The sequence below is a fragment of the Tursiops truncatus genome, chromosome 15 (assembly GCF_011762595.2).
Source record: "Tursiops truncatus isolate mTurTru1 chromosome 15, mTurTru1.mat.Y, whole genome shotgun sequence".
NCBI classification, from domain to species: Eukaryota; Metazoa; Chordata; class Mammalia; order Artiodactyla; family Delphinidae; genus Tursiops; species Tursiops truncatus.
In genome coordinates this window covers 51,496,981-51,521,267 of record NC_047048.1, presented here as the reverse complement: position 1 = coordinate 51,521,267, position 24,287 = coordinate 51,496,981, and the positions used below count along the sequence as shown (strand labels likewise).

General features: G+C 37.6%; 1 protein-coding gene across 8 annotated transcripts in view; it reads left to right on the top strand.

Annotated features, from left to right (window-relative positions):
- Positions 1 to 24,287, top strand: part of PLCB1 (phospholipase C beta 1) — a 680,890-nt gene that overhangs the window by 493,248 nt on the left and 163,355 nt on the right. For all 8 annotated transcript variants that reach the window (XR_012326222.1, XM_073792678.1, XM_073792679.1 and 5 more), the window contains exon 10: positions 19,554 to 19,700. Coding sequence is in view for 7 of the 8 variants with exons in the window: in XM_073792678.1 (XP_073648779.1) it covers positions 19,554 to 19,700 (147 nt within the window). In the remaining variant the exon portion in view is untranslated. The remainder of the gene's footprint in view (positions 1 to 19,553; positions 19,701 to 24,287) is intronic.

The following is a 24,287-nucleotide window of genomic DNA, read 5'->3' as shown; positions in this document are numbered from 1 at the left end:
TTAACCAATAATTAAGAAATAAATTGCATGTTAATATGCAAGTAATTTATAAGTAACAAATAGCTCTGGCAAGCTTGTGGTCATTAATAAGATGGTTATCTTAAAACTATCCTCTAAATGAAAAATGAGAGTATTTATTAAATATCAAAGTAAAATCTTATCACTAATTCTATCTTACATGTTATTAGTTGGGAATTTATAGATGAATTATCTTAGTTTTTAGTTTTATCATTTTACATATTTTAGTTTTAGTCTTAGTTTCTTCATCAGGCACTTTGCCTTTGTTGTTGTCATCATTCTTACTGTTGCGGAGGTCAAAGGAAACAACTGACCCAATAGTATATGTCGGCGTTGCCAGGCCTGCCCCTCCAACCCCCTCAGATCTGACTCTCTTTCTTCCCTGGTGTCACAGAGATGGGATTTCTCCTTTCATTAAACCAGAAGAACTCCTTGGAGGTTTCTCACAGATAGCTTGACAGTTCCCTTCTGAAATCCAAACTTCGTCAAAAATAACTAACACAGTGTTTTAACAATTCTGACAAGACTTCTAAAAGCAGTTAGCCCATGACACCAGGAAAACAAAAAGCTTTTGTGAAACCAATGAGGCACTTCAGAACCTAAACTTTGCCCTTTTCTCCTTCCTTCATACCACTTTGCTGGTGGTCCAGGCTTCATCTAGTGCGTGATGCCCCCATACATCATACTCTGATGACTTGGAAAAAGTAGAGGATACAAAGGAAAATACTACAATAGGTTATTGTAAAACTCTATCATCCTGGAAGAACTGATTTTGATTCTAATGGAATTAAGACTATATCTCTTAACATTTGCATGAGTATTTAGTTCCATCTTATAGCTGTACTAGGTGTGAATTCCATAATCATGCAGACATGTAAAATTCAGATATATTTAAAAAATAGCAACTTGATTTATTTTTCTACAACTTAATATGATATTGATCATGAGGCCTCTCTGTCAGCACTGATGTGATTTTTTAAAATCACAGTATTCGTTTCTCAATCCCAAAACTCCAGTAGGAAGATAAACTTGAGATGTCTCACACCAAGTCATTTTGTTTGCTGCCTTGGCTCTGTTTATGTGAACAAAGAAGATTAGAGAAGATTGTTTTATTCTAGCAATTGTTGTTTCACAGTCAAAAGGATAACAATTTTGAAATCTTTATTTGTAGGAATAAGAAATTGTTGAGTTAGACCTCAATTCTTTAGTAATCAAAAGTTTGAAATATTTTTTCCAAGGATGAAAATCATTTTTTACTTGACTTTGCAGTTTATAATATCTGATGTTTGACTTTAAGATCTTTACAGGAACTCCTTTTTATATGCAACAAAGTACAATTTAAGAAAGTATTTATTATATGGCTTCAGTGATGACTGCTGCAAGGAAATTAGGTCTCACTTATCATGTGACTTTCAAAATGTGCATTATCGTTTTACAAAGAAGCAAACCAAAGCTTTGAGGTCAAATGACTTACCCAAGATCTCATACCAAGATGCTCTTCAGGAAAGCAGAGTTTTTAACTTTCAGTCAACTAGTTAATATGTTTTAATCAATAAACACATAAGAAAATAAGTAGGGAAGTTTAATATTACATTATCATTTTTTTCTGCGGCACTGTACATTTTTACTAGTTCTTCAAATGTGCCCAACCATTAATTAAATTGACCACAAACTCAGTTTCATTTATCAGAGACTTCCATATTGCCTATATTTGATATAAAATCATGGGAATAAGATACATACAGAAAATCCATATATAATAGCATAAATATATATATACTATCTGATATAAGAAACATATTTTAAAGTAGGTGTTAAACAAATAAACAATACACAAAATTGACATATGCTAATGTTTAGTTTTTATAGCATTTGGTATAATTTTGACATAAAAGGTAATCTTAAATTAATGAAAAATTTTCAGTGTGGCTAAAAGCCTAATGGCTAAAGCCGAGTGTAAGTGTGAAGTGAAAACCCAGAAGAGCTGACCAACAGTGATGCTCTGTTGGCCGCCTGTCATGAGGATGTTACCCACATTCCACGCCGGAATTTCTGTTTCTGTAGATGTATGTATTGGTTATAAATAATGAGAAGGTTTCTGTGCAGTCTAAGGCCAAATGTTCACGTTTGGGTTTCACAGAGTTGGAATCTTGCTGCAGAAGATACTATTCTCAAGGGAGTTAGGTTTATTTTTACAATTTAAAATCACACACTGAAAAATGCTGTGGCCCCAAGTCAGCAAATGTTTCTTCCTTACCATGCTGTTTGCACTGTAGGCCTAACTCTACTTAATGCAGGGCTACACAATGACTCCTGCCTCTTCCAAACAAAAGGTTCATGAATGTCAGTTTGAAGACTCATGTCTCTTAGAGTTATTTTGTTTATAATTTAAACTCTTTAGAAGAAAGGCATTGAGTAAAATTAGCATGAAAAATGAAATACTTATTGGTGCCTTAGGTAACAGGCTGCAGACCTCTAGATTCAGCAGCTTTGTCCGTAAAAGAAGGCCAAATTATGCTTAAACTGCCAAACTGAAAGAAAAGAGTTAAGTTTGTTCATGTTTATTCTTCTGTGAAGAGCAGGTGTTCATGAGTATTTGTTAAGCAATTGAATTAATATAACAGATCTAATATTAGCAGATGTTTCAAGCTACGTTTCTTTTTTATCAGCAGTTCTTCCTCTTAAATTTTTGTACAGTGTGGTATAAAAAGCTTCCCTGCTTTGTTGCAATTAAGATGAAACTAAAACTTTTAGTATTTGATCAGTACTCCATGAGTTAATAGTTTAATAGTGGAACTCAAAATTAATAATAGCAGAACAATTTGTTTTTAAGCAAAGCAAATAGAAGTTCAGGTATAGCTAGCATATTTGCTCCAAATAGACCTAAGCTAACAATGATTTGCATACTAGAAATAACCCTATTGTATTTTTAATATTGTTTTATTTTAAAATTTTTATGCAAGTGAACTATACTGTGTCATTATTATCAACAACCAGAAGCACCCAGAGTGTGCTAGAGAGAGCACTGGACTTGGAAACTTGCAACCTGTAGTATTAGGTGGAACTCCTTCAGTTGAAAAATGACAAACTTAACTCAGACTGAAGCACAGAAAGGAACTGACAGGTACATATAAGCAAAAAGTGAGGGTGTTAATGACTTCAGGCATGACTACATCCAGGGGCTCAAATGATGTCATCAAGACCTGTCATCTCCCATCATGTTCTCTGCACTGGCTGTAATTCTTGGGCAGACTCTTCTGAAGTGACAAGAAAGCCAACAGCAGCTCCAGGCCTACCAATCTCATAGTTCCATCAAAATACCAGAAACCAGAACATGGCTTAAGCCACCCAGGACCACTCCTGAATTAGGATCATTGTGGCCTGGAGGATGGAATGTACCAATTGGACAGACTTTGGTCACATGACTCTCCTTAGAGCCAATAAGGAGTCAGCTACCTGAACCATGTGGACTGACAGTGGGAGAGAGGTGGTTCCCTGAAATTCACCTGGGGTGTGTACCTAGAAAGAGGAGGACTAGTCACCAGGCAGATAAAAACAGCAGATCCCACTAAAACTGGTCACAAATCAACAATCCATCATCTCTGTTTACCTTACCTTAGGAAGCCATTTAATCTCTTTGACCAGTTCCACCCCCTAGTTTTCTGATCTTTGAAAATATTCTGAGAGAATTTCTGGGAGAATTAAGTAAGTTTCTTATGATAAGAAGGTTGCATGTATTAATTGTTGGCTATTGAACCCTTGTTGACCTGAACTAATGAAAAATGAGAATTGGCATTTGTGCCAAATTATTTATGAGTCTGGAAGTGAGATTCAGAGCACTGGGCAGAGGCATTTCTGAATGCTGCTGTCTCTTGGCTAACAGGCTTATTTTACTTATTGCAATTAATAAAAAATTAGACTCATTTGGTGATGAAACCTGAAAAAATATGGTGAGTCATATCTGTGCACAAATGTTCGTTTCTGACTCATCAATATTTTATCTACATTTTTATTAAAATGGAATTATAATTATAATTTAAAATGTAAAGATTTACACTGGAATCTTACTATTTACTTTATCACTTAATTTTCCTAACAGAGTTTTTAAAATCATTATTTTCCCAATACCATTTCCCTTTACTAGGTAGAAGTTATAAAAAATAATGATTATTTTTATTAATGTGTATTATGCATTCTTGAGACATCAAACATGCCGTAATTAAGGAAAGAGACTGGCACTGTGTTATGGTTAAGCCAGTTAACCTCAGGCAAGTGACTTGACTTGCTTGAACTTCAGGTTCCTCATCTGTAAAATGGGATGATACCAGTTCTAGCAAACATCAGTGCTTATCCTGTATCCCTCGGCATACATGGTTCCAATACAGTCAACAGCATCTTCTGCAAATCTCTGGGACTTTCTCTCGGCCCAACCACAGCCAGCTTACAAGTTTCCAGGACTTCATGGCCCCAGGAGTAATTTTCAGTCAGGTGGTAGTACCGCTCTTCCTTGCCTCTTGTGTGGGACATTTCTGATACGTGTTCTTCACATTCTCCCAGAGTTCCCATGTATGAATGAGCCCGTTTCCCACAACTGCAACCTGCTTGATAAGGTTCCCTTTATTTGCTGCCTTTTCTTCCCTTCTCTTTTCTCCACTCCCCTACTGTTAGTTCCTGGGTTATCTCCCAAATAAGCTGCTTGCACTCAAATCCTTATCTCAAAGCCCACTTTTAGAAGAACCAAAACTAAGACAAGCATTTCTCAATAAATGGCCTTAACAGAATCTAAAGTGAAAGATGGGTAAGGTCAGAGTAGCTGAGCATTGAGAGAAAAAAAAAAAAAAAAAATGGAAGGGCTGTGCCCATGGCTCATCCCTTCCAACATGTCACACGTTATCTTAGCTGTTACCATTCCTGAAGTCCTGGCTGGTAGCCTCAAAATCACAGGATCTCCTGTCTACAAGGGACTTAGCCATTTAGTTCCAACTCTCAGGTCATAGAAGAGGCAGCTAAGTGACAATGTTGAGAGTAGGACTATATTTTCTGTGTCCCAGTTCTTTGCACCACTCCAGATTCCCACGTGGAGCCCTCCATTAGGCCTTGCTCAAAAAATGCAATGTCAACTCTTTAGAAGTTAGCAGTTTGCATCCACAGCAGTGGTTTTCAGACTGTCCTTGACATAGCATCCTTTTATTTGTGTTTGTTTCTTCTCACAATGTCTCATTGGATTGGTCAATGTGTAGGAAGAACCGTTAGAAGCACTGTTTTGGTTGAATGAGCAGAGCCTGCATTGTAGCTGGTGATGGCTGCCCTACTCCCGTTTATTCTCCTGTTCCATCCCATTCTCTGCAGGCACTTCTGCCCAAACCCCAGGAGATTCGAGATGCTCAGTTTAAAAACCACACATCTGAAGGAGATATTCACTGGCCTAATGATCTGCCTCACCATTAAGGTGGCATCTGTTTAAATATTTTTGTATAGATGACCTGTGTAGCAATAAAAGAAATAAAAGAACAGAAATGAGTGAACAGAGGCACCTCAAATGAGATAGATTTTCTTCCCAAAAGACAAAGACAGATGAAAGCTGTATGATGTAGCCAGTTCTTTTCATATCTTAAGTTACTACACTAAGAAAGCTGCCAAAAAGCTACTCTAGTATTAGAAGAATGACATTAGCATCTGTGAGTATATTCCAAGCTCCTCTTAACTCTGTGTTTTGTTTATTCATAGACTTCTCTGAAGTATTTGAGACTGGCAAAAATGAAAAAAAATTATTTTCAAGAGAGCCATTATGGGGCTTCCCTGGTGGCACAGTGGTTGAGAGTCCACCTGCCGATGCAGGGGACACGGGTTTGTGCCCCGGTCCGGGAAGATCCCACATGCAGTGGAGCGGCTGGGCCCGTGAGCCATGGCCGCTGAGCCTGCGCGTCCAGAGCCTGTGCTCCGCAATGGGAGAGGCCACAACAGTGAGAGGCCCACGTACCGCAAAAAAAAAAAAAAAAAAAAAGATAGCCATTATGAATTCACTGTTCATCAGTTGGCTTGATAACTTCCTTGAATTTCCTTTCTTGATTGCATTTCCTCCTTTCCCAGGAGGGAGGAACTGGGCTTGAGGAAAACAAATGCCTGGCCCAGGAGTCCTGGTTTTTTTCTGTTGCATCCTTTCTTTCTGTGACCTCAGTGTCCACTCAGAATTACAGCTCTAACCAGAAAGCCACAACCATGTCCATTCAAAGCTGAAATGGCTTTTGTTCAGAAAACAACCAGTCAGGAAAAAAAAAAAAAAAAAACATATATATATATATATATATATATATATATATATATATAAAGACAAAAACAAATGCAAGTTTTAAAGAGGTGCAGGAGTGAACTTGGTAGCATAATCCACCCCAGTCTGTTGAGTGTTTTTAAAACTTCTTTCCCTCATCAGACTATACCTTCGCAAGATGCCTTGCCGTTGTGGGTGAGAACTAATGGGACAAAGCAGATAATGGCTATTTTCTCCTAGAGGTAACCTCCCATCAGAACAAAGCATTAATAATCACTGACTGTTACACCTTTTCCCTTGCCAGCAGGGGTCGGGGGCAGGCTATGGCTCAGTTAGAAGGAGCGGCTTAGCAGCTTGCACTGTGCTGCAGAAAAGCCAGGAAGCCAAGGCATTGGACCCCAACATCTGCTTTTCCCAGAGCTGAGTTTTGTTGATAGTTGATTTTACACCAAATAAGCGGGAAGGAAGCTGATTGAATGCAGAGAGAATCAACTCCATGCAAAACATATGGTGACCACAAGGAAGCCAGATGAGGTGAGGGGTAGACTGTCTAACCTAACACTTCACAGGAAAGCTGAAAAATGCACCGTGGCAATGGGTGAAATGTCGGGAAGCTGAGAATGACCAATAATTTCATTCATTCATTATAGAGATTCTAGGAGCCCTGTGTGAACCACTGCAGTCTGTAGGACTCCAGTTGCAAAAGCAAAATTACCTGCAGAGTAGGGATGGCACGATTTTAAGAGGAAGACTTAACTGAGGATGTTTGAAAAAATTAAATTTCTCACCTAACACCCTACCTTACGTGTAGGAAAGGAGTCCAAAATGCTTCTTATTAATGTTGTTACTGTTACCTAAAAACTGGGTTCGCCTCTTGGTGGGTATTTAGCCAATAGACACACCCAAGCCAAAGATCGGGAGAAGGAAGGATTATTACTTGCAGCAAATAAGGAGAACGTCGGGGATCTTTTCTAAAGCAGTGTCTCCCCTAACAGCAAAATTGGGGAAGTTTTAAGCTAAGAGTACTTGCATATTCATGAAGAGGCTAGAGCAGGTGAGAATTCAGCATAAAATTGAGGCAAAAATCGAGAGAGTCCAAGCTTTAATTGATTGAAGTCAGGAGGGTCAACATCACAATTCCATCTTCCACTTGAGAGGGGGCCTTAGTTCCTGCAGAACTCAAAGATACATTATTATTATGTATATCCCTTGAGGAGGAACTAGGACTCCGCTTTATCATTGCACTACTCTTTGACTGCCTTTTCTTTGTTCCTGCATTCCTTTGTTCCCTTAATATCGTTGATTCCTGAGACCTGTTCAAGGGGCATTGTGGCCAGTCTTAGATCACTAAATGGCTTAGACCAAAATGGGTTCTCTTATGTCAAGAAAGCCATGCCTGGTTCTCTTTTTCCAGGGACTCTCCCTAACCTATCTGCTTACACTACTTGCCTTTGTTTAGCTTCCCCCAGCAGTGACCCTGGGAGAAGAATCCAAATATAAAGAGTTTATTTGAAAGGTGATTCCAGGTAGCACCAGTAGGGCAATTTAGGAGGTGAGAATGAGGAACGGTAGGCAACCATTAAATGTTGCATCATCTCTCAGTCCTGGGCAAAACTAATGTCCATCTTACCCAAGGAACATGATATTCTCGTTAAGGATCTAGAACATTTTTCTCTCCTTTGTGTTATGGTCAAGAACCATTGTGAAGGGTCTCCTCTCATGGAACAATGTGATGGTGCACTAATAAAATGCGACAGACTTGTTCCCTACCCTCTGAGAACCTCTAGCCCTAAATGATCAATCAGCCGTTACATACATCTAGTGAAAAAGACTCCAAGCCCATGTTTAAGAGAGTAGGGTACCAATCTGGATTCTGTTTTTATCTAGCCATGTCAACTTAAAAGGACTGTTTAATCTCACTGGGTCAAAGTTTATCTGTCCTGTTAAATAATAAAATGCTGTCTTACCTACCAAACAGAACAGTGTGATGTAAATAAATTGCAGATGTGAGAATACTTTGAAAAAGGGAAAGTGCTAAATCAAAGTTAGGTGCTATTATTAAGAACTTTCACACAAAACCACATGAACAAGTTCAGCTGAATACAGGGAGAACTACAGGGCCACAAAAAGCCAGGACAGCTGGGTCGTGGGGTTGATCTGCAAAGGCTTTTGAGAAGAGCACGTATTCATTTAGTAGAGATTATTACACGATATCTTGGACTTGTATTTGTACATAATTATGGTAATTGAACAGCTTTGCAATCAAGATGGAATAAGAATGCATGACACTTTTCAGCCAAAGATAACATAATAATGCCTGAGAACATGTATAGAATATACTAACTCCAGGATTGAGAAGAAATGGATAAAATAGGCAAAGAAACCAGCAAAGTTCATACACTATACAAAAACACAGTTAACTGGCAAATATAATAGGAAAGTCTGTGCCCAAGCAAAGAGAATTGAAAAGGGAACATTTTATAGATTATTTCTGTAAGCAGGCAAATAGATTTTGGTGAGCCCTGGGATATGAGAGCCATCTGCACTTACTGTCTAGCAGAACTCACATAAGGGTCAAAGCACCAGGAATAAATGTGAGCCAGGGAAATACCTTCTCAGAGCTGTGCTTGGAAGTGATTTTAGGAGGTGCTAAGCCATTGGACCAGTAGCTTTCCAACATGCCCTGGTATCATTACATTAGGACTGAGGATTGAATGGTGATGAATGGATTCTCAACCGCCTAATCCCAGTGACATCCAAACATGTGAGTGCCAGATCCTGCCTAATTGGCATTTGGCTCAGCAAAGTGAGGCTGGTGGCCATGCTAGCTGGCAGGCACATTGTTCAGTTTGCCCATCCTAACTGTGTGATGATTCTGTAAGGATTTATAGGCCATCTGTCTTCCAAGGCATAATTTGTCAAGATTTCTCTGTGCTTCCAGGCTTTGAAAGATGTTATTTGCATGTGTTTGGCTATTCCTTTTAAAAGGTAACCTGCATTTTTTTTTTTTTTTTGCAAAACCCACAAAACAATGTCATATTTTCTGTTTAGCATTTCTGTTGTCCTCACATTGGCATAACACATTTTTTTCGTTGTATTTTATTTTTCTTCCTACAAGTTAGACTCATGGATTGGAGAATAAAAATGTTAGAGGGTGCCTTTGAATTACTTGTGGAGATTAGAATGTAAATTGAGTCTGGAAAAGAATTTTAGATCTTGATAGACAAATCCAAATCAAAGAGCTAATCCTCACGCCTCTACTAGATGGGTCATTTGTCCTGCCTGAGTCCAGCTTCTTTTAACAAAAAGATTAAAGTCACACGTTTTAAAGAGATAAGTAAATCATGGGAAAAAGCTCTTCCTTGGTCACATTCAGGGCTATTTTTAGGACTAATCCACATTGCCTCAATTGAAGCCAACGGCTACAGAGGCAGGATCCTCTCCTTTCATCATCCTTGTTCCTCATCCAGGCCAGTGCTGGGAAAGTTATGTGGATAAACATCATCGGTCGCACTCACCACCATCTGCCTTCCCGTTGCCCTGGCACCACCTCCAGATCCAGCTCTCACACTGAGTACCCCCTGTGACCTTAGAAAAGTTGCTTACCTCTCTAAACCTCAGGTTGCTCATCTGAAAATGGGAAGTAAAAAGTACCTCTCTTATAGGATTTCTGTGCCTGCCACATGGTCAATGCTCAGGTACTGCTAGCTCTTCCTGTTATGATGATGATGATGGTGATGATGATGAAGATTATGATTTACCTTCTCCTAGTACTAGATTATGTTCTGTACAGCAGGATAGCATAGTAGTTAATGGCATGGAACACAAAGCCTGACTTTGGGTTCAAATCCCATTTTATCCACTTGTAAGCCATGTGATCTTGGGCAAGCTACTTGAGTTTCTCACCCATAAAATAAGCATAAAAGTAGTACCCACTTCATAGAGTTATTATGAGGATAGAATGAGTTAATATTTGCATATAGTAAATAGTATATAAAGGTTTATAAAATAACATATGGGAGATAGACTAAATTCATGAAGCTCTTCAAAGGCTGGCTCTCTCTTCCTTTACCATCCTGCTTGCACATGTATAAATATACTTCCTTTCAAGTCAGAATCCATTTTTTTTTTTTTTAAAGTAGTGTGTTTGTAGACACAGCCAGCCACATTTTCTTTCTTTGACTCTCCACAGAATTATTTTTCACTTTAGCACTTCGCCACTGTTACCTTACATCTGCTTTTAGGACGAACGAGGTAGCAGTTCCATGTTGGTGCTTTGATGCCATGATGAGGTCATTTCCAAGGTAACCATCCCAGTAAAAAACACACACTGAACAGGAAAGAGCCTGACTTTCAAAACTTTCTAGTCACTTTAGTAATGTGCCATGAATTCTGTTTAGAGATTAGCTTGTGACCATGCCCTGCTGTCCTTTTCCCTTTCCTGGTCACAGAGCCCATGTAAAGCGTCATGTGAGAGTCTGGTGCTGAGGACTTGCCATCAGGCTCATCTGTGCAATAAGGAGCATCAGCTTTTGTTACACAACCTTATTGAAAGTCACTTTCATAAGCTTCTAGGTAGAAGGTGAGGGCTATGGATTTATTTCAGATAAACTTCTTACTTGTGAATTTCAAAAGAAATTCTAGCATTGCTGAGCAAAGATGTTAGAAGGAGAAAGTATTGACAGGGCGGGTAACTTGTCATTTCAGTGTCATGAAGGACAATCAGCTCTTTCGTTGTTTAAGGATTGATTTGTTCTGTTGTGAATTATCTTAGTCCCCTATTTCTATTTTGATGGCTTTAGACATTTAATACTGTCTGATTAGTGCTTCTGCCAGGGACTAGGCAGAGGGAGAGAGTAAAGATAAAACTCTCCTTCTGTTCCAGCCACTGGGGAACACCAGGGCTTGGAACTTTCTAGACCATCTCCTAGAAAGGAGCCACAGGCTTCTCTCTTCAGGACTTGGGACTTCCCCTAGGCTTGGGGACAAGGAAGCCTTTGTAGAAGAGTGCCCTCAGAACCAAGCCGAAAAGGTACTCTTAAGTTCTCCCTTCTCTTCCATCCCTCCATTCCCTGAGACAAAATTAGAATGCTGTGTTGCTGCCTGTATTGGAGAAGAGTGAGAGGGTCTTGGAAAGTATAAGGGAGGAAATATTTTGTCTGTTAAATACTCCCGCCTGATAAATACCTGGGAGCTCTGGCTGCCTCTGTGACTGACTACATTCTACCTGGGAAAAGACACAGCAAGGAAAACTTGACTGACAAATTATCCATATAGTGCCATCTATGGTGAGGTATTAGTCACTGCATACTTCTCACCAAAAAGATTTGAATGAAAGACAACCAAGGAGATCCACGATAAGTCCCTGACCAGGCAAAGCAGGTCTATAGCAGAAGACCTTCAGTTTCTCCCATCTGATTTATTTTACCTAAAAATAGTAGGATCAAAAGGATAAAGCATGTGAAATCTGATTTTTTTAACTTAATCAACAAACTTCTGCAGTCTGGTATAGTAGAGAAATCATGGATCATCAGGATAAATAGAATGAATAGTCTAGACGTATTCAACTAATTAAACTCTCTGTTGAAACCACACTAAAATTGCATTGTATTTTTTTAAGGCATAATCTGGCAAGGGTGGATATAATAGGGTAAGAGACAATAATTACACAATTTTGGCAACGATCTATAGGTTTACAGCTATAACACATCTGAGGAAACTGATCATAGGTTTAGAGTTACAGCCTAGAATAAGGAGGGTTGGTTGACAGCTGTTTAAGGAATAGTCTCCCACCTGGGAGAAAACTAAAGGTTTCCCTTCTGGAGACAAGAAAGCAGAGGGTCTGAGGATAACACAATCCCAGGTGAAGTCAGGGATAGTATTTGAAAGCAAAGAGATAAAGTGATTGTAAACATTCTGCCCCTTCCCCCATTTGGCTCTGGAAGGCTGGCATCCAGGCCTTTATTTTCCTGGCAAGTGATTAAACAGATCTTCTCTCAGGACTTGATCGGCTCAAGAAGAAAGAACTAAAGGTATTGACATTAGGGCTTACTCCAAAGAGACAAAGACTGATCCCTCTACAATGAGGCCTTATTAACTCTTACACTTTGCATGTTCATATTCAGATATACAGATGCTTTGAATAGTCCAATCAGCTTTTTAGTCCACCCATTTGAAATATGAACAGGCAATTAAAAATCACTAGACATATGAGGAAAACTTACTTAAAAAGTAGAAGTAAGCAAAAATAAAAGTAACCTTAAGGAAAACAATGACTATGTAGTGAGAAGAAAATTTTAAATATACATATATCATTAATATCCTTAGAAAGATAATAAAACATATTGAACCACTGAAAAAATAACAATGCTATTTTTTGAAGAAATGTCAAAGAACATAAACTGGCTCTTAGACATTAAATAGAGGGTAGCAGAAACAAAACACTCAAAGAAGGGTTGGAAATAAGGTGTGGAAAGCTCCCAGAGAGTAGAGCAAACAAATAAAATGAAAAATTGGAGGGAGAATATATGAAAATGTAAAATTTGATCAAATAATATTCCAGAAGAAAGAGAACAGAAATTAGCATAGGGATAATTTTTTTTTTTTTTTTTTTTTTTTTTTTTTTCGGTACTCAGGCCTCTCACTGTTGTGGCCTCTGCCATTGCAGAGCACAGGCTCTGGATGCAGAGGCTCAGCGGCCATGGCTCACGGGCCCAGCCACTCCGGGGCATGTGGGATCTTCCCGGACCGGGGCACGAACCCGTGTCCCCTGCATCGGCAGGCGGACTCTCAACCACTGCACCACCAGGGAAGCCCCAAGATAATTTATGAAAATGTTCCAAATAGAAGAATAATAGCTTTCAGACTACAAAGGCTTCAAGAGTGTCCAGCACAGGGGATAAAAATAAACCTATACCAAAGCACATCATTGTGAAGTTTCCAGAAACTGGAACTTAATAAGATGCTAGAAATTTCCAAAGAGACAAAATAAAAACACAGGCCACATATGTTTTTAGGATGATGAAATAGTAATTCTTCAAATCTCTTAACAGCCCACTAGAAGCTAAAAGACAATGAAGCAACTTTTCTCACAAAAATCTAAAAGAAAATTTTCTTAACCTACAATATTATACCCAGATAAACTAGCAATAAAGAATGCAAATGTCATAAAGCCATTTTTAGACGTACAAGGCTCAAAAAACTTAACACTCAGGAACCCTTTCTCAGGAAGCTACTGACAAATGTGCTCCCACTGAAATGAAAAGCTAACTATGAAGGAGGAAGATGCGGTTTACAAAAAATAAAAGAGATTCAACAAAGAATAGAATTTAAAAAAATGTTAATTGATTAATCTAAATTGGATTAGGTCATAAGACTCTAGGAAAGGCTTCATCAAGTAAATGAAACTGGGAGAACAGTTGTGCCTGAACATATTGCAAAGAGGTTTAGATAACTGTGTCTTCTTCCTGGAGAGACTTAAGCTGAAACATCTTTTCTTAGATGCCTGGAACATGAGGTCAAGCTGGAAAGTTCTGTTGGAAGTAGGTTTCAAGAAGTCAATTAATAAAAGGGGTCAGGACCTGAGAAAATGGGAGAACCAGTCCATAAACCTCTTTAGACTGTTCCATTCTGTTCTCCAGAGCTCCCTTTTCTGGACACAGATCCTCCTCTTCTTAATTGTTCCCAAGGCCTGGGACTTCCCTGGTGGTCCAGTGGTAAAGAATCTTCCTTCCAATGCAGGGAACGTGGGTTTGATCCCTGATTGGGGAACTAAGATCCCATGTGCCACAGGGCAACTAAGTCCACGCGCCACAACTACTGAGCTCGTGTGCCTCAACTAGAGAGGAGCCCCTGCACCACAACGAAGAGACCGTGCACTATAACAAAAGATCCCGCATGCCTCAACGAAGATCCCACGTGCTGCAACTAAGACCCGACACAGCCAAAAATATAAAGATAAATTAATTGTTCCCAAGGCCCATAGGATGGTCCCAGGTTTAAAGAAGGCAAGGGAGTAGCTTGTTCCCCAGTATATATTCAAAGGCCTTGGCATGCACTTGTAAGCATGAAATGCATCCAGCTCTATGTCCCTGGATATACAGCAAGATTTAAAAGCATCCCTGGGAGGTCTCATTTTGTCACAACAAAATTTCAAATTTTTGTCTTCCTGACATTTTCAAGAGGACACAAGTGGAGCCTCAGTCATCATCTACCCCAGGGGAAGGAGAGAGGCAGAAGGAGGCAGAGGTACAGTTCCTGGCCATGGTATATGTGTACAGCTGCCTGACATTTGAGAGTTTCTCTGCAGCAAAGATATTGTTGAAGAATGACAAGCCATATAAATGGCCATTGGGACCATCATTTTGTCATGCCACTTTCCTCTCGTGTCCCTTTGAAGATGGTTCCTCCCCATTGAAGTCAGATCTTTTCACATTTGACCACCAGCCTTCTTTTTTCAATATACACTAGAACTTCTTTTGAACGAAAAAGCTTCATAGAGCAGTGTTTTCTCCATTCCTTGAGACTTATATTTTTCCTACTTTGGCTCTAAGTGGTTCAAATAATATAAATGCTTATAAAGATCTTTAGGTGTCTTTATATGAGTGGCATGTCCACTTGGAAGCATATCAATCTTTTATTAAGAAAATATAGAAGGGACTTTATTTTTAGCCTTTGTCAGCTGGTATTATCCTTCTGAACTTAACTTTTCTTCCTGTTGTTTTTATTCCAGAAAATCATCACATTGCTTTTAATTGTGGTTTGATGTTTCATAATCTCATTCTAATATGGACATTTTGTTTTAATTTAGCTGGTAATCATCCAGAGTGTATTAAACCACTTGAATTCATAGAACTTTAGAGCTGAAAGAGACATAAGAGCCCATCTAGTTTTCTCATCCTATGGTTGAAGAGTTTGTCGCTGATCAATTACTGCTGGCAGGAATGGAAGCCGCATTTCTTGTACTGTTACTAAATTGACTGGTTTAGAAAAACAGTGTTTTCCCCATCTTAGTTCTTAAGGCTTTTCATTTTTCTATGTACCTCAGTGGACCTGAAAAAAAATCTTAAGCAGTTTCGCAAAAACAGTGACGGATTGGTGGAAAAGTACTGATGCATTTAAGTCAACAGCAACAACAGTATTCCAGCTGTAGGTTACATGCAACAAAGGAAAATCCTCTAAGGGTCTGTTTTCGTCCAAAAGCCTTTACTGGTCAGAACTATATTTTTAGGCTAATTCATTATGCCAAAAACATCTACATTTTTGCAAATGAACTCTTGACCCCTCAGCTGATGCCTTGCAACTTATAAACTTCCAACTCCTGATCTTTACTTTTTCATTGGCTTTTCTTGACTTTGACATATCTCTGCCTAGTCATTTGATATATCAAAGTCTTGCACATTTGCTCCTTTAGTTAGCAAGGCAAGCTTTGGGGTTGAAAAGTTGCTCTGCCTACTTGCAGTCTACAATCATATTCTGAACTGTCCTCCAAACTCATATATTGTTCCTATTCAAAGTTAGGTAAATTCCTCAGCTGGGGATTTTTAAATTATTTGATACAATTCATTGTAAATAAAGCTTACAAACACTGATTCACCTAACTCTTGTTTTTACTAATTTTAATCTATGCTAAAAACTCTGTTAAAGTCTTTGACTCCTAGGAAATAGTAAAGGTAGAGAAGGTAACCCAAAGATTATATTAATTGACCTATAGGACTTTAAGCAAGTTTATATTCAATTTAGCAATATTTTAATAGGTTTGGGGGGTAGGTTGCTGACACACATATATGTATGTATCAATATCCCATAGGCTTCTTTGAAATGGGTTTGTCGTCATCCTGATTTTCTCATTAATGAATCAAATAAAACTTTGACACATGTTCTTTGGCATGTTGCAGAGCATAACTAAATTATAATATCCTGGTTTGAGAATAACAAATATATAGCTTGCATACCCCCACTTTTCTGTCATGCATTCCATGACCGACGTCAAAATTATTCACAAGCGTGGTTCAGAATCTTTCTCAACACACGTGCCCGGAAGGCACTAGAGACAATATAATGGAAATCCATGCTAAAATTAGAATTAATTTGTCATCCATGCCATATTGGCATATGTTTTGTTTTAATTGCTTTTAAAAGTTGCTGATCACACCAAGGGATATTTATTCCCAAGATACCAGACACAAACACAGCCTCCACCCGCACCATAAAGATGGTATGTCTTGGTCACACCATATTGTATTGCTGTCATTTGCATGCCTTTAGAAGGAGCATATACTTGTGAGTTTTCCTTGGGTACACTTTATTCCAGGAGTCACATTACTTTCTTTTGTTGGCCCCTAAAGCCACTTGCATTTATTGCCTGTCCTTTGAGGAACAGCTGTGGTTAGAAATTGTGATGTATGAAACTGTCATTTGCATAGGTTAAAAACACCAAATATTAATAATTTCATATGATTTGACCTAATCAGATAAAAGAATCAAAATTATGCCATCTTTAGTGATCTCCCAGTTTCAAAACCATTTATTTTCTCTTTTGAATCACTAATTGTCAAAGGTAAGTGCTGATTTTACAGCTACAGTGCACAGAGAATTGTGGTATATTCCAAGGATGACAAAGATAGAAACACACATCCTGCTCTGGAGGAGCGCATGCCTGCTGTTCAAGGGGTGAATGGTCTTATTTTCTATTAGATTATGAGCTCTTTGAAGGCATAGTCTGTGCTTTGCTCTGCTTTATTTTTCTGTGTATTCATCACATTGCAGGCGTTCAATAAATGTTTGTTAAGTGAGTGGAAGGTAAAGAGATGGGAGAAGGAAGGGAAAGAGGGAGGGAGGAATAGACACTCGTTTGAGAATAAGGTGACAAGATGGCGATAAATCAGAGTAAAATGATAATTGTCCACAATGCAGATGAAGGATCACCCCAAACCTCAAACAGAAGACTGAAAGTCACTTAACAACAAAGTAAATAAAATAACACCCATTTTTCTATTTTAAAAAGTGCCAGCTCTCGAGTGCCAAAGCATGGAAATACCCAGGACCCGGGACTCCAGTAACACTGATGCTCGAGAGGACGGGCCACCTGGCTTCTAAAGCTTAATTTAAGCATCTCAGATCTTCATCTTTTGTATACCTGCTCTATGATTTTCATTCCTACCGATGAAAGGAACGAAAAGGAAGACGATGAAGAAATCAGATTTTTTTTTAAAAATACTTTATCTCTAAATGTTTTATGCTCCAAAATATTGTTGAAAGCTATCTATTGAGATAACTTTGGCCCTAAGAGGCACTGACTTTGGTTTGTTTCCAAAAATTGAAACCAGTCTGAAAGAGTATATGCATTCCACCATAAATGAATTTCAAAAGAAGGTTTCAAAGGCAATAACCAAAGTGTTCTCATCAATGACAGCATGATTGGAACCATCACCTTGGTAGATGATGGTTATTTGGAGGTATAAACTATGGCATCTATAAGATTTTTCTTTTTGTAAGATACAGCTCCACTCGTCAAAAGCCAATAACCAAATTTCTTTCTATTTATTTATTCCTGGAAAATATTAAAGGTGATTTAGCTATAATGTTTCCAGAATTATAGAACATACTCATCAGTTATTTTGAGAAGCTTATTGAATGTAAAAAGATTTACACTGTGGGTAAACAGTAGTGCTAGCTTTTCCATTTGCAGATGACACATCTCTTACCATTCAAGAATAAATAATGCTCAAATCAATGAAAATTAGAATTATTAGATATCGTGTTTTTACCTATGAGTTTGGCATAGGGGTGAAGAGAAGGCAAACCACTAGTGAAAGAGTAAATTGCTAGAACTTTAACAGAAAGCAAATTGGTTATGTGTAGTAAAAGCTTTAAAAATATGCATAGTCTTTGAACCAGCAATTCTATTTCTGGAAATTCATTCTCAGGAAATAATTAAAAGTTTGTACAGAGATTCAACTACCAGAGTATTCCATACAATGTCATTTATACTAGTGAAAAATGAGAGACAACTCCAAAGATAATGGAATATTACTTAATCATGTGATGGCTATATATTTTATAATATATAAAATGTAAATGTTATATAATTATATGACAGTGTTCATAATATATTGTTCAGTTAATATAAACAAAAGTTTCTAAATCATATACAGATATATAGGATTGCAGTTTCATAAAAGAATTACACACACACATGCATACACACTTTTTTTTTTCTGGAAGCATATACAACAAGATTTTAATAGTAATTGTCTCTGAAGGAAGAGTTAGGCATGTTCAGAAAAGTTTTACTTTTCCTCTCTGTTCATCTTATTTCCTAATTTTTCTTCCATAAACATATACCACTTTTATATTAATACAAACTTTTTCAACAAGGAAAAAAACTTACTTCCCTCTAACATTTACTAGCAAGATCTTTACTGCTCACAAATGCACTGGTGATTGTGTTTGTTTTGTTTGTTTGTTTGTTTGTGGCTTTGATTGTTAAGGTTGAAGAGACAAACTGTGATGATGAACCAAAATCATGAAGATGGCCCTTTCTATGTACTACATAAAATTCACTTTAATAAAGAATTATCTCAGTATTTAGTAGTAGTCACCTCAGAAAGATTACAACAGAAGAAAAATTCTAAATACAATCTGAATAAACTAACTAAAGTGTGAGTCATATTTCTTTCATTTGAAGTAAAGTCATTCTAAATAAGAACTTTAAAGACCTTCCTTTTTATGAGCATTCAAATTTTTATTCCTCAGTATGGTCATCTTTATTTTCTGTTTTAGAGATAAAAAAATCATTATTTGAAAACATTTTCACTTTAGTTTAAATAATAAAACCACTTGTGAATAACTCTTTTAATTATAAAAGTAACATATTTTCATGATAGAACATTGGGAAGTGCACTCCTAATTCTATCACCTAGAGATAAGCACTAATAACATTTTGCTGTCCATACGCAAAGTTGATAAGCATTCTTATATTTAAAAACAGGAGATCGGTGTTCAGGTATTTAACTCCTCTGAAAGTCTGTGATACTCATGTAACTACATTTTCCTCTATTATTTCTGGCATTTGGAGATAAATGTAGTGAAATAGCATGATCCTAGACTACTGTTTATCCATATTAAATTGCAATTGGGGCTACTGTCTTCCATCTTGGATGCTACAAGAGTTTTCTGGAAAAAAAAAAAAAGTTAAAGCAACATGACGCCAGAAACCCATGAAAATAATACATTCACATTCTTCTTAACTCTTCATTTCCTCCAGGACAGATATCAGTGGATGGATTTATGCGCTATCTGAGTGGAGAGGAAAATGGAGTCGTTCCACCTGAGAAACTGGATTTGAATGAAGATATGTCTCAGCCACTTACTCACTATTTCATTAATTCCTCACACAACACCTACCTCACAGGTATGAGTTCATAGTTCTTTGACAATTATTTTATCCAGTCTCACCAAATGTCACCAGCCTCTGCTTACTGTTGTTCTGAAGTGGAGGCGTATTTCCTTTCACTTCCTGTGAAAAGCCTCTGAGAACTGGGGTTCCATGACCAGAGGCTCCACCCACAAGCAACAATATCATTTCTTCACATCTATTCCTAAGTTTTCATGTCATCTAAAATGTATTCATGTCTGGTATCTTCAGACCAATGGAATTTTTGCAGAACTGAATTCTTTCTTCAATAGACTTCAAGCCACTTATAAAGCCACATAGTTCTCTGGACTGTTTTCATCTACAGGAAAGTTCTTCCCTAAATAACTTCCACTCAAGGCAAATTAATAATTTTGCTCAGGTGCACAGGGCTTTAGACATAAACAAATTTCTTTGTGAGTGACATCTTATATATACTTTGTTGCAAATATTATAATAAAGGAGTGCGTTTCCTAACTTGACCCTAAATTGAGCACTGCCATGGTTTTTAGTAGATTGTTAAATAGAAAAAAATATTAAAACATATATATAATATATATTATCTCAATATAGTTTAGAATAAAAATTTTAATAAATACCAATCTCAATAAACTAAAATGTTTTTATAATCAAAATACATTTCTTGCAGAATACTCTCTGATTACCAGCCTTAGAAAGACTTTGTAAAAAAAAAAAAAAAAACCTACTGGTTAAAAAAAAAGGACTTTTCAAAACCTTATCACTTTCTTGCTTCATACAGTCCATCACCCAAATGAATATAAGATTGCCAGACCTTAAGACCCACAATGCAACCAAAGTCTGGGGTGTCATTTGGTATCTGTAAGTTATAGGTACTTGCCGTGCCTTGGGGGAGGTTTTGATGTGCTTATGGCTCATTGCCTAGGGGTGTGTGGTTTGTGTGGCAGGATAGACCAGCAATGCCATGCACATAGTGGCAGGGAGGTCCAGGCACTAGGTATTCATGAGAGTGTTCAAGAGAATTTCACAGGGTTCAGCCCTCTGGCAAATAAGCAGTTCAGTCTTCTGAATTCCTTAAGGGGATCCATTTCTCTAGGCACAAATGTATATTGTGCTAGCATCAAATCCAGTGTTAGCCTGGTATCCCACTTGGTGAAAAATAGCTTAGAATAGAAATGACTCTTGGGCAGAGATAGCAATGTGGCCCCTGGACAGCTAGAATGAGCTATTTCAGGATGATTCCATATCATCTGAGACCATCTTGTCAGAATCATACACTCTGAGTTCTACAGGCAGTTGAACTGCAACTTGCATGTTCTTCATGAAAATCAGACTGTTCTTATGCTACTTGTGACCTGTTTTGTTTCAACTACATACCTACTAAGAGAGATTCATGCTATAAAACTAATTAAATTCGTGTCTGGCTCATCCTAAACCCTATTCTTGTCATCTCTTGCTGTATAACCAATCACACCAAAACACAGGGACATAAGACAGCCACCATTTTATTTTGACCATATTCTATATGTCAGGAATTCAGACAGGACACAGAGCAGATGGCTTGTTTCTGTTCCATGGTGTCTTGGGCTACAGCTGGGAAGTGAATGGCTGGGTTGACACAAAAGGCTTGGTTGTTGGAATCATCTGGAGGTTTCACCACCAACATGTCTGGACCTGGGCTAGTGACCCAACAGCTGGGCTCAGTTAAGACTGCTGACCTAATTGCCTAAAATTGGCCTCCCCATGTGGCTTGGGCTTCCTCACAGCATGGCAGCCCCAGGGTAGGTAGACTTCTTACATGGCAGCTTATAGCTGCAAAAACAAGTGTCCCAAAGAAACATGGAGGAAGCTTAATTGCCCTTTTTTGCACTTAGCCTCTGAAGTTCCATACTGTCCCTTCTTTCTTTATTTGTCAGAAATGTCACAAACCTACCCAGCTTCAAGGTTCTTTATTTGTCAGAAATGTCACAAACCTACCCAGCTTCAAGGTAAGGGACACAGACCACAACTCTCAATGGGAGGAATGTCAGAATATTCTTAGCCGTGTTTTATTTTTTTTATAAATTTATTTATTTATTTGTTTGTCTTTATTTTTGGCTGCATTGGGTCTTCATTGCGGTACACGGGCTCCTCATTGTCGTGGCTTCTCTTGTTGCAGAGCACAGGCTCTAGGAACGCAGGCTTCAGTAGTTGTGGCTTGCAGGCTCTAGAGCACAGGCTCAGTAGTTGTGGCACACAGGCTTAGTTGCTCCGCGGCATGTGGGATCTTCCTGGACCAGGGCTCGAACCCGTGTCCCTTGCATCGGCAGGCAGATTCTTAACCAATGCGCCACCAGGGAAGCCCCTTAACCTGTTTTAAAATTACTACAGGTTTCATAGCTTCAAGAAGAGAGTGTCCACTTAGCCCACTTTCTTGGATTCAGTTTCTTAGACTTATTACAAAAATTTTGCAGCTCCCACTCAAATTGCTAAGCATTTGTAAAGGATTTTTTCCTTCCCAGAGGTCCTTAATCTTATTCGGTATCATTGATGTATCTGGCAGTCTGGTGAAGCCTATGGACCCTTCTAAGAATGTTAAACGTATAAAATAATGTACATAGAATTAAAGAGGAAAAACTTCCATTGAAATATTTTGATCAAATATTGAAAAACAAATTTGGATAAAATTGTATATATTTTATTAACACAATTTTTAAAAATTGTATAAATAATACATGTGATATTTGCAACAATTGGAATATGATATGAAAATATCTGTGATTTCTACTGGTAACAAAGTCACTGTCCTGCTAGTACTACAGTGATTTGTGGCCTACATTCATAACTGAAGAGAATGTTAAATTGCACATAGTGATTTGAGTTAAAGATGTAATCTTTTTTCTCATCCAAGTTTGAGGAGGTCTATAGAACCTCAAGTAAAAGTCTAGATCTTTGACTTCATAGGATCCTAAGAAATATAACTTTAAAGACTTTGACACATGATTGAATCTTGCATTTATCTTGTACTTAGGACCCCAAAATGCTTAAAAATACTTAAACATATGTTCAGTTAAATTTTGGACATTGCATGTTGTTTTATCTATCTGGAAGTCACACTATGCAATAATTTTACCAATAGTCTTTTTTAAGTCCAAAAATGAATATATTTACATGTGTTAGTATCTGTATTATTTGCCATATAACAAATCAGGCAATGATACCAAAATGACTGAATGACAAGACTGACTGGGTATATATACGTTCTATTCTTTTTACCTTCTTCCAGAGTATGTTAATTTTTCCCTTTTTGCATATCATTATGGACAAAGTTTTCAGAGTTTACATAGGTTCACTCAACCACAGCCACTATTCTCCTTTTGATGTTCAAATCGTCTCAGCTTTGGTCAGTGGAAACATTTTTCAGGCTGGCTTCTCTCTCCTCTTGACATGACCCATTGATCTTTGAAAAATGTCCTTGTTTTCTGGCACATAAAGATCTTCCAGTCTCATCTTTCTGCACCACGCATGGAATCAGACTTTTCCCCCAATGATCCCTTGTTCCTTTTAGTGTGAAAAAATACGCATATGGGTAACAGCAATTTGAACCCTGTGCTATGGAATGTTGTTTCTGGACCATTTCAGTGAACAAATCAAGAAAAGATACATTTTTCTTCTTGTTAAGGCACAAGAATTCACATAAAGATTTCTACTCCTATCTTCCAATTTAAATTCTTGATTCTATAGCTGTGCTTTTTATATCAATCTTGATACCTAGCAAATTATACATAATCACTCATTTGCTTTACTGACAACACAATAATAGTTCCAAGAAAATTGTTCAATATCAACACAAACAATAGAACTACAAAATACTGTTCAATTTTTCTCAGCGGTTCTTTTTGTTTTTTAACTGCATTTTACTAAGGACTTTTAGTCCAATTAATTTCTTCCAGGGTCACTCATTTGCCCTCCCTCTGATTAACTTGGTCAGCACAAATATGGTAGAGAACTTGGCTCCATTGTGTCAGTTGGGTTTGGGGTGTTACCATATCAATGGCCAATAGTTTTCAGAAAGTAGAGCTTTCAGCTACTATAAAAGAGAACGGTCCACTCTACTTTTTGCTGAAGAAAGAACTCAAAGAGCTGTCTCCAAATTTCTGTACAACTAAACCAACTCTCTCCCCAATTTTTAAATTTCTAGTAGTATTTTAAAATTTCTTAAGTATTTCTAGTAATACTTAAAAGTATTCACATCTTTTTAAGTATTCAATTTTTAAAGCTATGTTACCTATGTTAGACTATGTTCTGATCTTTAAGGTTTTTTTTTAAACTTATCTTCCTCATGTTTCTGAGACATATATTTTCATACCAGGGTTTGCATTATGTAAATCTCCATTCTTACAATATTACCTTGTCCCAATACCAGTCAAAATCTCTGCAGGGGAACTAAGGAGAATTCCATATAATTAATTTTAAAAATTACATATAAATTCTAATATAGGTTCTTGAGGTTTTGCCTAAAATCCTCTTCTAACAGGTAAAATTTGGTTTTACTTCATATGATATTATTAGTGTCCTTGTTTTAATTATAGAGAGTCAGAACTCTTATCTCTCAGAGACCTTTGGGTA